General features: G+C 43.4%; 3 protein-coding genes across 4 annotated transcripts; 1 reads left to right on the plus strand and 2 right to left on the minus strand.

The window, feature by feature from the left end:
* Window positions 1–365: 365 nt before the first annotated feature.
* Window positions 366–5038, minus strand: LOC310859031 (uncharacterized protein). Its single transcript, XM_083765383.1, has 3 exons — window positions 4741–5038; window positions 3261–3408; window positions 366–2386 (listed from the first exon to the last, which is right to left on the minus strand). The coding sequence occupies exons 1-3, from the start codon at window positions 4972–4974 to the stop codon at window positions 1245–1247; spliced, it is 1524 nt and encodes a 507-aa protein (XP_083621509.1). The 5' UTR covers window positions 4975–5038; the 3' UTR covers window positions 366–1244.
* A 1213-nt stretch (window positions 5039–6251) lies between these two features.
* On the minus strand, window positions 6252–10610 carry LOC310858738 (uncharacterized protein). Of its 2 annotated transcripts, none has more exons than XM_083764985.1 (3): window positions 10291–10610; window positions 8651–8801; window positions 6252–8482 (listed from the first exon to the last, which is right to left on the minus strand). In XM_083764985.1, the coding sequence occupies exons 1-3, from the start codon at window positions 10546–10548 to the stop codon at window positions 7257–7259; spliced, it is 1635 nt and encodes a 544-aa protein (XP_083621111.1). In that variant the 5' UTR covers window positions 10549–10610; the 3' UTR covers window positions 6252–7256. The 2 variants fall into 2 exon arrangements, with proteins under 2 accessions (XP_083621111.1, XP_083621112.1); XM_083764986.1 differs by having other exon boundaries at window positions 10195–10303.
* A 905-nt stretch (window positions 10611–11515) lies between these two features.
* On the plus strand, window positions 11516–11879 carry LOC310858511 (small ribosomal subunit protein eS26-like). Its single transcript, XM_083764646.1, has one exon. It carries the CDS (start codon window positions 11522–11524, stop codon window positions 11870–11872), a length of 351 nt encoding a protein of 116 aa, XP_083620772.1. The 5' UTR covers window positions 11516–11521; the 3' UTR covers window positions 11873–11879.
* Window positions 11880–16505: the final 4626 nt, after the last annotated feature.

The raw sequence follows: 16505 nt of genomic DNA on the forward strand, positions 1-16505 counted from the left end.
ACAGTATGTGTTACAACTAGGGCTGGGACTCAATTAGAAAAAATAATTAATTAATTTGAAGCATTGTAATTAATTAATCAAAATTATTCACATATCAATATTTTGCTATACGTTAACGGTGCTGGTTAACGTTAACAGTGCTGGAGATGAGCTGCACATGGACAGACAGACGGACGGAGTGCAAAACATACTCTCTCCCCAGGCCTTCGGCCTGGTGGAGACAAAAACTCACTCATTGATTCACTCGACCAAAATCTGTTTTAATTGACCAATAATTAATTTTGATTAATTCATTCATTCATTCAGAATTTTCACACACACTCCCTGGATGCCAACAACGAACCTCTGAATTCATTTCCATTTTCCAGAACGGCCCGTTATAGCGGCACCATGAGGCATATTTTCACATTTTTACCTAAAACTGCACCGATCTGCGTGAAATGTTGCATGCACACTTCCTAGAGGCAAATGAACCTTTGACGCTGCATTTTTCACATTTTATAGTGCCACCAGGAAGCCTTTTTTATATTACTCCTCCAGATTCTGTCCAAAGATCCCGCAAATTGTTACACAGTATCTCAATAGCCATGTGCTCAAGACGGATCTGTCCGATATTTCAAATTCCATCCTAATTGCCTAACATTGGCTTCCAAAATGTGCAGGATTGGCCCACTTTGAACAAAAAGCCTCAAGTCATGAAGGCAGCGTGCAACTTACGTGAAATCTTCCACACGATTTCCTAATAGGCTGAGGAATAAATCCCACCCTTTTAACATTGGCCTGTTATAGTGCCACCAACAGGTGGATTTTTGCAAAACACATTTTTGGAACAAAATGCCTCAAATCATCCATAAAAGCCATAAAAGGTGTGAGAAGAAATGGCACCCTTTTCACATTGGCCTATATAAATCTAAATTTCCCATCCACTGGGCCATGCGAAGCGGTCTGATCGGCTTCTTCTCCCATTGTGTGCACGATTCTGTGGTGCAAACAATATGCACGATTAAAATTAGTTATTTTTTTAATCAAATAATTTTTTCTGTAATTATTAATCTCAATTCATCAGTTAAAGTCCCAGCCCTACTTACAACCAATCACCTCACCTGACCTGTCATCTACTATCCTATGCCGATGCTGTGCGAGCGCCCTTCCTGTTTTGCGTGATTCTGCTGTTTTGCAGTTCGGCTCAGCACCAGAGAGAGATGATGTGCGATATTTCTTTCAATGCTGTAGCAACAACGCCATCACGTGTGGATTCTGAGGTGTCTCTTCATGTTGCTGGAATCCACAAAGCACCTGCCACAGATGGGGCAGCTGAATGGCTTTTCTCCGGTGTGAACGCGCTCGTGGTTCTTCATCTGATGCTGGCGGGAGAAACGCTTGGAGCAGTGGCGACAGCCGTACGGCTTCTCACCCGTGTGCACGCGCCTGTGCAGCCGCAGGTTCTGGAACTTTTTGAAGGTCTTCCCGCACACCTCGCAACAGAGCGGTTGACCTCTGGCGTCACGGGCTGGCTGGGCGGGTAGCACCATAGTCGGGATGGAACTCAGGTGCCTGCTGAACTCCCTAGTGGAGGAGGCGGCAATTTCGTTGAGGGAAGACGACTGATTGTCTCGGTTTGCCTGAGGGTGTAAAACCTGCCCGGGGGTTTTGGTTGCAGAGAACGAGGAGGGGAAAGAGGAGAGGCCGCTATAGTAAGTGGCACTAGTATTAACAACCAAACCTGACTTTAAACCTGTAGTTCTGTCTAAGGTCTCTGTGCTCAGTGTCGGGGTTGAGTGCGCTGCTTCTAGCTCCTCCTCTCTCCCGTGTTTCTTGAGTCTCTGTTTAACAGATCTCGTTATCCCATCCCTGTCTATTATGCTCCACTCTGAGCTCATGTCTGCCTCCACTTTAATTGGAACAGAATCCACCACCACCATATCGGGTTCCCAGTCCAGATTACCAGCCAGGGATGGAGCAACGTTACTCGGGTCGCCAGAAACGTCTCCTCCCCGGTCCTCTGAAGCTCCAGGAGAACCCTCTCTGCCATCAGTGTTGCTCCCAGTTCCCCCCTCTTGATGTGGGCCTGAGTTATGTGGAGGGTCCAGAGAACAGTTCCCTATGGTTAGACTGCTAGCGTTATTCCACACCTCTATGCCTGCACCAGCTTCTGCCCACTCAGATGCACTGGTGAACAGGTTGCCATCGTCGTGGCGTGTGTTGTTAGTGAATCTGTTATTGCGGTCAGATGATGGATGGTGGCTCTCTCTGTTTACATTTCCGTTAATGTGGTGACGGGTGTTGAATCGCTGGTCGACGTGGTGAAGATGATTCTCAGGCTCTACAGCGAGGGTTCTAGGTGTAGTGTTTGTTTCACTTCCATGCTTGACTGGGGGTTGAATGTCTGAAAGGACAAGAGTAAATTATCAGTTGGTAGAGAGTAGGGCTGCAACTATTGTTTGTGTCAGCAGATATAGCTTTCTCAATTTATAAAAAAAAAAGATGTGGCTTGCATTCACTTGTTAGATGTACATTTTTACTGTATATTAATTTCATGCTGTACATTAATTTAATTTCACATGTTTATTTAGGGTATTCAGGGAGGTTCAACTGGGGACAAGTAACAAGTTCTCTTTTTAAAAATGCACTGATTTACATAGTATATGATGTTCTCAACATGAGGACAGCTGGATACTTGAGGTTCAAAGGTTAAAAATTATTGATCATTTTCGCCCCTGCATGTACAAAAAAACACAACTAGAGAACATACAACAATAGCTACAAAAAAGAAAATCAACCAGGTTCTCGATGGAGATGCAAAAAATAATAATGTAAAGTAGGCTGGTGCTTCAAGGATCAGTGGGACTAGAATACTAGAAAAGGCGGCGATCAGAGCACTCAAAACGTTAAAAATGAGGAGATATAGATGTACTTTATTTAGAAAAGTTAAAATAGGCCAACATGTTTCGACTCAAAGAGTGTCTTCATCAGGGCTCACCCTCTCATAATGTTTAACCTTTTGAGTGACACGAGCACACACACAGGCACGCACCACACACAAAAATGTAGATGTCTTTGAAATGTAAAAGTTTGAGAATAACTAGGACTTATTGCCACAGTACTGTCTGCATTCTAGACACGTTCTTGTGTTTCCTGCCGTGGATAATATGTGCTTACGAGCCCCCTTCTTTTGCGTAATGAATGATTCTGCTGTTTTGTAGTTTGGCTCAGCACCAAAGACGGAGGATGTGCGTTATTTTTGTCTTATGTTTTATTACCTTTGAGTGTGTTGTCGTCACCCTCCACCTTCAATATGACAGGAAAGCCAGCGCCCCCGTCCTCCTCCTCTCCTCCTGTTCCCTGTGTTGAGCTCTTGGTCGCTGGATTACTTCTGGCTCTGCTGGGCACTGAAGGTCCACGGGTCACCTGTCACAATTATCCCATTTAGGCCAATTCAATTCTATATTAATTCAAAAAATTATGTTGCTATATACTGTGTGTGTGTGTGTGTGTGTGTGTGTGTGTGTGTGTTCTATTTTTGAGTATATTAGTTACTACCAGTCATTGTTTATACTTTCATTCTATTTAAGTTTAAGCTGTATTCTTGACAACAAAAAGACGGCATCAAAAGTGATCAAGCAAGTAAATCATAGATTTTAGATCACCTAGCTAGGGCTGCAACGATTCATCGATTAATCGTAATCGAATCGATTATTCAATTAGTTGTCAACTAATTTAGTAGTCGATTAATCGAATCGGCAACTAATCACTCGTTTTTTGCAATTTATCATAGGTGAGCCATCTCTCTTCCCTTACAATTGCACAGTAGCGACTGCAAAGCAAAATATGACACATACCGATTATAGTATCAAGAACAAAACATGGCTTGAATATTTATTTTTAAATTACCTATTTGAGTTCAGAAGAGTACTGTTCCTTTTAGACTGACACAATTCTATTCTTTAATCAAATGTATGCAGTCAGAATAAGTCTAAAAATTAGCTAAAGTTGCTTTAATTGATTTTATTTGAATAGCAGCCTAATCAGCAGCTAATAAATGCATTTTTGAATGAATTAAATTTTTTGTTAGAACATAAAACATAAAGAAATTACCTAAAATATATTTCTAAGGTGATAGCTAAATAAGTGTAATAATCCGATTAATCGTTTAAATAATCGGCAGATTAATCGATTATGAAAATAATCGTTAGTTGCAGCCCTAGAAACAACTAGGAGCGCCTGTGAACCATGGCTCAAGATGTACCTGGCTCAGGGTAGAAGACAGGGTTAATCAACTAAAAATGGGATTTTATCATTTAAGATAATCAAAGGGGCAGTGCCCCAATACCCTCATACCTGACCCTGACTAACTACTTCTCCAAAGTATGTGACACCTACATACTAGAGGGAGGGGCAACGATCTGGTACCACCCAGGCCAGTTATAGAAGAAACAACACTATCCATTAAAAATGTGAATCACTGGTTTGTTTCAAAACTATCCTGAGAAAATGCAATTTCCCATAGAATGGAGGTGTCACTGCTGACGTTTTCTCCCTTTCTCCTTTTACTTAATAGTGTAGCTTTTAATGCTATGTTGACGAGTTGAACAAATAGGACCACAATGGAAACAAGTCCCCAGGACTTTGTCTTATCCTTAATGTCTGACTGTAACTGTACCTGCTGTAACGCCAAAATAATGTATTCATTAATCATTATAATAATTTAAAAATAAAACAGTCCACTGGGGCTGGCCTCACATGAACGGTGCTGCTGCTGCGTTGGTGGTTGTTCCGTCTGGATGTCTGGAACTTGGCGACCAGCAGCTTCCTCCTGAGGCCGTCTATCTCCCTCTGGTTCTGGGTGATCTCCAGCCGCAGCACCGCGTAGCCATCATCCACCAGCTTGCAGATCTCTGCCACCGCGCTGTTCGCCAGGACCTCGATCACCGAGGCCAGCTGAGCGTGGAACGAGTCGCTGCTGGTGGTAGACATGAGTGGATCTGATCACTTCAACAGTCACTGTTCAAGAAGCAATTGTTTTGTTGTGTGCTGTGGATGTTTGTAAACAGTCCATCATGTTTTCTTCTTCTGCTTGAGTTGCTTCCTGTCTAGTGCTGAAATGGTATGAGATTGGAGGTTTGAGGGTAGTACCCGGACCATTGAGGCCACCTACTGCATGGAGTAAAAACTTCAACTAGCTTTCAGATCATTGATTCTCAGTCACACAGTACACAGACCTAAGAGTTGGAAATGACAAAGCCATCCAGTATCCATCTTATCCACCAACCAACCAACCATCATATGATATGACCAGCAAGCAGATAAGACCATGTGTGTTTGTAGCCTATGGTTATTAAGATATGATACAGCTTTATTGATCCTCTTTGGTAAATTTAGTTGTCATCAACAGCAGTAAGAAGATTTTAAAAAAAATAAAGATTAAATGACAGATAGGCTTAGCACAACATTGTTTATAGAGCATTTATCAAAAACGACGTTACACCAAACAGAAGAAAAAACAAACGAGAACACATGTGACCTCGTAGACTGGTTATTTTTGCACATTTTTGTCTATGTCTATAATGACATGACAAACAGGGGCACCAGATTGAGATTGTAAGTGGTTAGGGGACTCGGACATGCCTTTACTTTCTCTCACAGTCTCCAGTCAACACAAACAATTTTAGAAACTACATTTTATGCAACGTCATCGCAGTGTCACTTATTATAAAACCAGTTAATCCAGAAAAAACACTTTAGAATATAACTCGCTGGAATCAGTTTAACATTCAACTTGCCAAACAGAGGCAATGTAAACGTGTTTCCTTTGACTGAATTGATAAGTCCCGGAAAAGACTCGCTGTGATTGGCCAGTAGTCCCTTTGAGTGGCAGCGATTTGCCATTGACAATGAACGGAGAAATTACGTCAGAATTCCGCTAAATATGACGTAAATTAAAGATCAAAACAACCGCTATCGACATTGAAGGGAAAACTTACGGCTTATGTAAACGAGCAAATCGGGCAAACCACATGTTGGTGGTAATTTTGTCCTACACAAAGATTACATTTCCATTGACAATGAATGGAAAATGTACGTCATGTGTCTGAGAAAAGCGGAACATTTAAACCACTTCACCACTTTTCAACCTATCTTTGTATAATAGGTCCTCACTAATAATCATGATAAAATGGCGTCTTCCAGTGACATCATCATTAGGCAGATTTTTTTTTAAACAATATTCTTTTACAAAAATAGATTAGATTATCGTGAGAACGATGGCTTCCATTTTCGCATTGCAACATTTCAGGACTAGAAAGCCTGCAGTTTCTATTAGCTTGGATTTCCCATCGATGATGTCACTGGAAGACGGTTTCTGAACTGCCCACAGCCCTCCTATGAGACACAGACCGCCATGATTATTAGTGAGGACCTATTGTATGAAGATAGGTTGAAAAGTGGTGAAGTGGTACTTTAATTCCCATTGACAATGAATGGAGAATTTTACGTCATGAGTAAATAGATAGTGTCTATTTTACAATATGATGTACGATGATAAGAGCACCCCTCACTTCACACAGGTGTGATTTTTAAAATATATATGGCTCCAATGAACAGTGCACAAGCATTAGGTCCATGTGACCAGTCATACAGTGGGCTCTATCCAAGTATAGAACAGAAGTACAGAACTATAGGTTCTGTCATGTGCTTAACTGTAGTCCAAGATTTCCAGAATGTGGCACACCCGTTTCCTGTTCTGGTTAATTTTCACATAGCTTTGGCTCGGCAGAAGATTTGAACCAGAAGCACATTGACACCTCACATGTGGTTCAAAACTGCCACTACAAAGAGTTATATTCAACTGTTTAGTCTAGTCGCACAGTGAGTACGATTCAACTCTATATTCCAGTCATACAATTTAGGCATTTTAGCAGTTTTTAATCCAGAGTGACATAGTAAGCAAGGTACACACAAGGTAATACATCAAATGGACAGCAATAGTAATCTAGGAACCAAGAACCGATCATCATCATCATCAGTCTAAACAGGATGCCAGGTCTACAAATGATCCTGGCATCTGTCTAAAATACACTTTAGCCTTTGGCTACAGTATGTTTTTTTTTGCTATCTAAAATACATTTTAACCTTTGCATAAGCCTGGAAGGTCATCGTTATTGTCGGAGTCTATATTCTGGTGTTTTGCAGTTCGGCTCAGTCTGCACCAGAGACTGAGGATGTGCGTTGTTTCTTTCAATGCTTTAGCAACAACGCCATCAAGTGTGGATTCTGAGGTGTCTCTTCATGTTGCTGGAATCCACAAAGCACCTGCCACAGATTGGGCAGGGGAACGGCTTTTCTCCAGTGTGAACGCGCTCGTGGTTCTTCTTCTGATGCTGGTAGGAGAAACGCTTGGAGCAGTGGCGACAGCCGTACGGCTTCTCGCCCGTGTGTACACGCTCGTGGTTCTTCATCTGATGCTGGTAGGAGAAGCGCTTAGAGCAGTGGCGACAGCCATATGGCTTCTCGCCCATGTGCACACGCTGGTGCAGCTGCAGGTTCTGGAATTTTCTGAAGGTCTTCCCGCACAGCTCGCAACGGAGCGGTTGACCTCCGGCATCAAAGGCTGGCTGGGCAGGTAGCGCCACAGGCGGGATGGAGCTCAGGAGCCTGCTGAACTCCCTAGTGGAGGAAGCTGCAATTTCGTTGAGGGAAGACGACTGATTGTCTCCTCGGTTTGCCTGAGGGTGTAAAACCTGCCTGGGGGTTTTGATTGCAGAGAATGAGGAGGAGGAAGAGGAGAGGCCATAGGAAGTGGCACTAGTATTAACAACCAAACTTGACTTTAAACATGTAGTTCTGTCTAAGGTCTCTGTGCTCAGTGTCGGGATTGAGTGCGCTGCTTCTAGCTCCTCCTCTCTCCCGTGTTTCTTGAGTCTCTGTTTGACAGACCTGGTTATCCCATCCCTGTTTATTATGCTCCACTCTGAACTCATGTCTTCGTCCACTTTAATTGGTACAGAATCCACCACCACCATATCGGGTTCCCAGTCTAGATTACCAGCCAGGAATGGAGCAATGTCACTCGGGTCGCCAGAAACGTGTCCTCGCCGGTCCTCTGAAGCTCCAGGAGAACCCTCTCTGCCATCAGTGTTGCTCCCAGTTCTCCCCTCTTGTTGTGCGCCAGAGTTATGTGGAGGGTCCAGAGAACAGTTCCCTGTGGTTAGGCTGCCAGCGTTATTCCACACCTCTATGCCTGCACCAGCTTCTGCCCACTCAGATGCACTTGTGAACAGGTTGCCATCGTCATGGCGTGTGGTGTTGGTGAATCTGTTATTGCGGTCAGATGATGGATGGTGGTTCTCTCTGTTTACATTTCCGTTACTATGGTGACGGGTGTTGAATTGGTGGTCGACGTGGTGAAGATGATTCTCAGGCTCTACAGTGAGGGTTCTAGGTATAGCGTTTGTTTCACTTCCATGCTCGACTGGGGGCTGAATGTCTGAAAGGAGAAGAGTAAAGTATCAGTTGGTTATTACAACTCTGAAATGTAAAGAGTATGTGCAGAGTAGGGCCGATTACTTTACTGATGATTAATTAAATAATCAAGAAGCGTGTATAGTGTGTATGTGTTTTTGCATTATAATCAATGACTTAATGTTTTTATTACCTTTGAGTGTGTTGCCGTCACCCGCCTCCACCTTCAAGATGATAGGAAAACCAGCGCCCCCGTCCTCCTCCTCTCCTTCTGTTCCCTGTGTTGAGTTCTTGGTCGTGGAGTTATATCTGGCTCTACTGGGCGCTGAAGATCCGCGGGTCACCTGTCACAATTAATACATAATTGCTATATCTTAATTCCTTTTCCTTCAATCATATTAAATGGTAAATGGTGCATTTATATACTTTACATAGATTGTGCATTACATTCACCCAATCACACACACATTCATACACCGATGGCGGTGGAAACCATGCAAGGCACCAACCAGCACATCGGGAGCAATTAGGGGTTCTGTGTCTTGCTCAAGGACACTTCGATACTAACTCTGGGGGAGCCCGGGTTCGAACTGGCAACCTTGCGATTACCACCAGCCACTCTACCCCTGAGCCACCGTATATTATTTCTATTCATCTGTATGAATTAATCTGTCGAACAATAGCCGATCTACATCTGAGAAACGACCTCGCACTTTAGGGACAACATATGGACATATGGAATGTCAGAACAGGTCAGCTCCATATAGAGAGATCTAAGGGTGGCAGCCGGGAGCAGTGCCTTGAGTGTACAGGGTTTGATGAGGGCCCACGTAGGGCCGAACCTTAATTTTCGGGCCTGTTGAGAACACTAGTTTCCGCCAGCCGGGCGCAGCTGCACTAATAACTTTGGGGCAGGCCCATCTAGAGTTTGAATAGACAGGTATCAGTCAAAAGGGAGACATCGAAGAGGAAGGATGGTTGGGAAAGGATCAACATATGGAATGTCAGAACAGGTCAGCTCCATTTGGGGATCTAAGGGTTTGTGGTCAGATGTAGAGTTGCTGGCTTGATGAGGTGAGTGTCGTGATCTTCATACAGTATATGGAAACGGACATACATAGAGACGGCTATATATGGAGTGTGTCACGAGGTGTGATGATGGGCTGACGGCCATATATGGTAGCATGACGTGTCACAGGGCGTGACGGACTGACGGCCATATATGGTGGCGTGACAGACGGACTGACAGTTCTTGCAGGTTTTCATAGTAATCTGTGACCTACAGTCGCAACATTATTTATTTTGAGTATATTAGTTTCTACCAGGCAATCATTGTTGATAATTTAATTCTACGTCATTTTGAATATACCCTGTGCAATCTTTCATTACAATAAGCGCAAATACAAATAGATTTTTGATCCAAACATTCCCTTAGTAATGTACTAATGCTACTTTACTCTGCCAGACTGCCACCAAAATGTGGAATGCCCTGACACCATCCATTAAAAATGTGAATCACTGGTTTCTTTCAAAACTAGCCTGAGAAAATGCAATTTCCCTGATACAATGGAAGTGTCGTTCACTGCTGATGTTTTCCCCTTTCTCCTTTTAGTTGGTGTAGCTTTTAACGCTATGTTGATGAATTGAACACATGATAGGACAATTAAGTCCCCCAGACTTTTGTTTGTGTTATCTTTTTAGCCTTAATGTCTGACCGTACCTGTTGCATTAATTTACATTTGACATTTCTGATTAATAAAGTAGTCAATCAAAATATGTTCCAACGTCGTTCAATGCCAAAATAATGTCATGACCGTGCGACTGTCCACTCACTACTGGGGCTGGGCTGTTGCGTCTCAGAGCGCTCAGTCTGTCAAGGTGGTGGTTGTTCCGTCTGGATGTCTGGAACTTGGCGACCAGAAGCTTCCTCCTGAGGCCGTCTATCTCCCTCTGGTTCTGGGTGATCTCCAGCCGCAGCACCGCGTAGCCATCATCCACCAGCTTGCAGATCTCTGCCACCGCGCTGTTCGCCAGGACCTCGATCACCGCGGCCAGCTGGTTGTGGAACGAGTCGCTGCTGGTGGTAGACATGAGTGGATCTGATCACTTCAACAGTTGCTGTTGAAGAAGAAATAGGGTTGTTTTGTGGATGCTGTTGTTGTTGTCAGAGTACAGCTCGATAGAGCGTTTGTGTGCTACCAAAATATGTCCGGGAGTGAAAGCTATGTCATGTAACAATGGTTCCGGGTACAGTCAAGTATTGTTTCCAATGTCATACATTACCAGTCTTTCTAATGTTGTCTGTATATGTAATGTCATGCAGTTTTGAGGCCAGTCACGAATAATAATAATCTTGTCCATTGGCAATTCTTGACTTTCACCAATTCACCCACCGCACAGTACACTACAGGGCACTTTGACTTGATGTCCATAGAAATAAGTAGTGTCCCCTCGTGGTGGATGTAGTGAATAACTAATTTACAAAAATGTAATGACACATCCCCTGCGTGTCGATTATTTGGGGTACTTATTGGTCAAGGTAGCATAATTTACTTTAATAAAGGCACATAATGTTAATAATATAAATAAACTATTAATAATATGTGGCTTTTGTAAAATATGTGTGTATTTAATTGTACACTGAAGGGAGCTGAATGAATAAAACATAACATTTGTATCTAAATGCCTATTTTATAGTGGTACCATTATTTGGTCCCAGACTTATAGTAGCTATACTCTATTTAATAGAGTATATAGGCTACTATAAGTCTGGGACCAATAGTGTCTATTAGGTCCCAGATCCGAAGTTGATGAGAACCAGTTTCCTATTTCTTCCTCCTAAAATGAGGCGAGAGAGAGACTCCATCGCTATACAATAGCTGTCGCACAACCTGTCGCGTCTGCAAACCGCTTTGTATAGATCTGCTCAGGACTCAGGAGGACGGTTTGTTGATGTTGCCCGCGCGACAAGTTAAATGTTTAAAACGTCACCCAAACGTCACCATAATACACTGCATAAATACATGCTTTCCATCAGGATTGCTCTTTCTATCTCCCCATCAACATGACCAAAAAGAGAAGGAATAACGGTCGTGCAAAGAAGGGCCGTGGGCATGTGCAGCCCATCCGCTGCACCAACTGTGCCCGCTGCGTGCCAAAGGATAAGGCCATCAAGAAGTTCGTGATCAGGAACATCGTCGAGGCCGCGGCGGTCAGGGACATCACGGAGGCCAGCGTCTTTGACGTGTACGTGTTGCCCAAGCTGTACGTGAAGCTCCACTACTGCGTGAGCTGTGCCATCCACAGCAAGGTGGTGAGGAACCGTTCCTCTGAGGCGAGGAAGGACCGCACCCCACCTCCCAGGTTCAGGCCTCAGGGTGGTGGTGCACCCAGACCTGCTCCGAAGCCCATGTGAAGATGTGTGTAAAAGAAGGCTGTAGTACACCATCAATAAGTTTATATAAAAGAAGAAAAAGAAAATCTACTTTCAACTGATATTATCAAAACGTCCCACATATCTGAACAACACTACAACGTGTTGGAGCAGAGGACTTAGATAGAGTTAGATTAGCCGTAAAGTTATGACAATTTTTGTATAGCCTACCACATTTCATCATAGCCTACTTTGTCTTTAAGTAGCATGTGACATGTCAAACTAGGGGGTTTTCATGATTCTGAATCCATTCCAAGCATTCGTTTTGCACTAAAAACACTCCTTGGCCCAAAAAAACGGCCATAGCCGTCATCACACGTCAGCACATTTGGGCAAGTGGATATGGCCGAATTTACATAAACTAGAACTAGAGAGGTGCCCGTTGGGCACTGGCCTACTTGGAACGATGCAAGTTGGAAACACCCAGACATTATGTATATGTCCCTTTTAGGACCATATATGGAGTTCTTTGTCAGGTATGCCCAAATATGGAGTCTATGCAGACGTCAGAACAGGCCAGCTCCATATGGGACAGGGGCCCTGTCCAGAGCCCAGGCAGAGGCCTTTTTGGGGCGGTTCTGGACAACCGTGGGTCCGACCGACCGACCACTGCACCCCCCGTGGTGGTGTGGAACGTGTCGAATTGTTGAAGTCAATGGGGCGAACGGACCCCACTTTTAGAAGTACTGAATTAGAGGTTCAACATAATGCTGAAAATGATCCTATAGAGTATAGACTGACGGATGGTACCGTCACACTCATCTCTGTAGGCTTGACAGAACCTGCAAGCTCACACAGGACCACAACGGCCACTGTTGGGAGAAACATATCGAACCCTCTGAGAAACATCTTAATGCCACCGCTAGAGACTTGAGTTCAGCGAGCTGTCAGTAGGCCTAGACAGAGACATCCGCTGTCCCTGGCCTACACTGACTGCAGAGGCAACTATAGTTTATGACTCAAAATGGATTAGAAATGGACCGATTTCATATGACAATAGGAATTTGATGGATGCGTGCAACACTAAATTGAACGGTATAAGCAAAGAGTGGGCATTTGAACATTGTGGGCACCTCAATGTTAAATTGGCAATTTTTTTGGCAAAATGTAAAAATATAAAGAATTTGGAAAAGAATATGTGAAGTAATGTACTTCAAAACCTGTGATCAGCCATTCATTAGAAGGAAACATTTAGGTCTGCCAATTATGTACCATGCATGTTCAAATCCTAAATACTTTAGGTATTACTTCAGACCATTTTCTTATAAAACTAAAATTCAGGAGTCAGTGATTATATTAACATTAATATAATCTAAGAGCTATGGTACAATCACTGTGCCGTTTAAAAAGATATATAACTAGGGTCAAATAAAATGAATAAATATCTTCCAGGCTTAACAATTTCTTGTAAAAAAACACCAAGTTATGATTCACTCATAGGAGGCCTTTGAGATATTTCACCAGTTTCAATTGAAACAGGCCTCCACCCTCCACTTCAACGAGCTTGCAGATCATTCATTCTCACAGTGCACAGACCTAGGAGTTGGAAATGACAGAGCTATCATGACACTAAGACAGTAGTATCCATCTGATCCATCCCATGCCAGTGAGTGTGTGTTTGTATGGTTAAGATATGATAAATCTTTATTGATCCTCTTTGGTAAAAAATTATGCAGTTGTCATCAACAGCAGTAAGAGTAAAACACAGGAACAGAACAGATACGATTCAAAATAAAATAAAGTGACAGATATAGGCTTATGTTCTGCCAAATAAATACAACATTGTTTATAGAGTACTTATCAAAACAAAGTTACACCAAAAAGAAGAAAACTCAAACGAGAACTCATGTGACCTCGTAGACTGGTTATTCTTGCAATTCTTTAAATGTCCATTGTGGTTTCAATAGTATAGAACAGACATTTTAATACCAGTGGGAGAGTATGCGTGTGTATGTGCATGGGCCCGTAGACATAGAAAGGTAGACACCTGCACCTCCATCGGCTCTGGGGTGTCTGTATCTCGAGAGGAGGCAGGCTTCTGTGACGCACATGGTGACGCACTCGGGCGTGCGTCACAGAAGGGGACGTTCGGTAGGCCAATCAGAGGCAATGTGAACGTTTTCTCGTGCCAATAAAGCTCCTTTGATTGAGTCCCGGAAAAGATGCAGTGTGATTGGTAGTCACTTTTGAGTGGCAGCGGCGCAGCATGCCTTCCACACTTCTGCTTGACTTCCGCCTTGCAGTGTGATACAGGAAGCTCCAATGAACTGCAGCGGCCAATGAGGCATCGATGTTTTTATATCTATGGTCAGGCCTGCCACTGCGTGTGTCGTCTGTAAAGGTCAAATGTGGAATGGGCGGGGCGAGGGGTCGGTTGGGGGCGTGGCTTGATGCCTGGCTCCTCTCCTAGAAGGGGCATTTCCCTGAAGAGGACAGAGTTCACAAACGGGAGGAGGGAGGGGCCATCCGTCTGCCACACACACACACACACACACACACACACACACACACACACACACACACACACACACACACACACACACACACACACACACACACACACACACACACACACACACACACACACACACACACACACACACACACACACACACACACACACAGTCCATATTTTAATTCTACTTTTGAGTTTGCGTCTAAAACTCTCATACCCTAGGCTATCAGCTGTTCTGTGGTGTCATTAAAATGCCGTACCACAGAAGAAAATAAAACACCATTAAACCACTGCATGTAATGTAAACATTTACCTTGTTATCATGAAGACGGGTAGGTGGGGCCAGTGGCAGCCTATCACGTAGCGCCTGGTTAATCAACTGATCCTCTTCCACAGACAAACTGACCAATGAGCTTAAGAGATGCTGAGAGGGCGGGAAATTCACAGCTAGAGAGAGATAAGAGATTGAGGAAATATTATGCAGTTAATATGGTGACCAACACGTCAAACTATAACGATTTTTATACATTTTTAATATTTCCTATGAAATTTTGGATCAGAGCGATAAAAACAAGAGCTCTATCTACTGAGCTACCTAGATTATTTTATCTTAATTTTGCATGAAACACAGTATACCGTGTCGTTCACTGTCTCAACCTAGGGTCCGAGAACCACCAGGGGTCCAAATGTTTCCTTATAAGAGTCTGTAACAGAGTGTACAACTGGAACCAAATGGACCCTTGAGGATCCAGTTGTCCATTTTTAAACTCTGACAGTTAAACAGGGGATTTTATAGTGTAGTTTGGGGTCCCAGACATAAAACATAAATGGTATCATCAAATGGCCTAATGCATTGAAGTTGGAATTAACCAATTCTGGGCGGGAACCCCTTTCGGTGTTTTAAACTTTATATATTGAAAAATAGCGGATCTACAAGCTCATGAGCTTAAACAGATGTAGGTGAAACGCTGACGTTTATGGTTTTACCTTCTGTAGCCTTGGTGTTGATCAGGTTCTTGGTTCTGACTGATGAACGTAGAGTCTCCTGCACGGCATGCTGGGAGTTAAACTCTGCCCCCTATAGGAAAACACAGCCAGTATGTATTCATGTGAACTGTGTTGTGTGTAGCCTTTGAGCTTTCAAAATTCTTCTCATCACCTATAAAGCCCTGAATGGACTGGTCCCCTATACTTATATCTTTGAAATGCTCATTGAAATGTAATAACAATCGTTGACAATATAGTTGTTAATACAGTTGTGGTGTTGACTGTGCCATCCACTTCAGTTAGAGTTATCGTTGTAGTTATCATGCTCGGCGTGAACGGCCCGTAAAGTATCTATTCATGTGCATGCTGTAGTACTATAGTACAGTATGTAGTACTATAATAGTCAGGTATTTTAAACTATTGTGCAGTGTGTATGAATTTATGAATGTAGTGCTATAGTACAGCATGCAGTGTTTATGAGTCAGCAACCACAGAAACCTCCAATGACAGGAGCTCCGCCTTCAGTGCCAGTAAGGTGTTTGGCTCTGCCTCTTCCAATAGGCAGTCGGCCACTTCTGAACGTATGGACTCCCCATTGGATACTGAAGCTGGAGGACACGCCCTGTGGTCCCCTGGTTCACCTGTCAGAGCAGAGAGGATGAAATCAGAATCACCTTTATTTGTCACATTAAGTGGGTGGAATACTTTGTTGTGCAGGCACTCATTGCATTTACAGGGGATAGAGACAACAATCAGAACTACACAGCTGCAGCCATATTTCGGTGCTGCCCTCAGCTTCCTTGCATTTACCTTTGGGGTATTGGAATTTGGCTAAGGTTTGCGGAGAGAATGAGATATGAGGAGACGAGAGAATGAGAAGAGATGATGAGAACGAAGAGACAAGACTGAGGCGAGACAAGAGGAGAAAATGAGATGCGGAACATGACAATGAGAAAGAATGAGATGAGGAGAATGAGGAGAGAAGATGAGGCAAGATAATGAAATGATACGAGAGGAGAAAACTCAGAAAAGAGAATGAGCGGAGATGGGGAGAGAATCAGAAGAGACGAGACAGCATGAGAAAATGAGAGAGGAGATGGAATGTGAGGAAAGGACTATTATACACCGTTTGTAGAAAACTGTTACCGTGACGACGACCTCTCCTCCTGTGAC

Source organism: Protomyctophum parallelum, assembly GCF_964188405.1.
Source record: "Protomyctophum parallelum genome assembly, chromosome: 5".
NCBI lineage: Eukaryota > Metazoa > Chordata > Actinopteri > Myctophiformes > Myctophidae > Protomyctophum > Protomyctophum parallelum.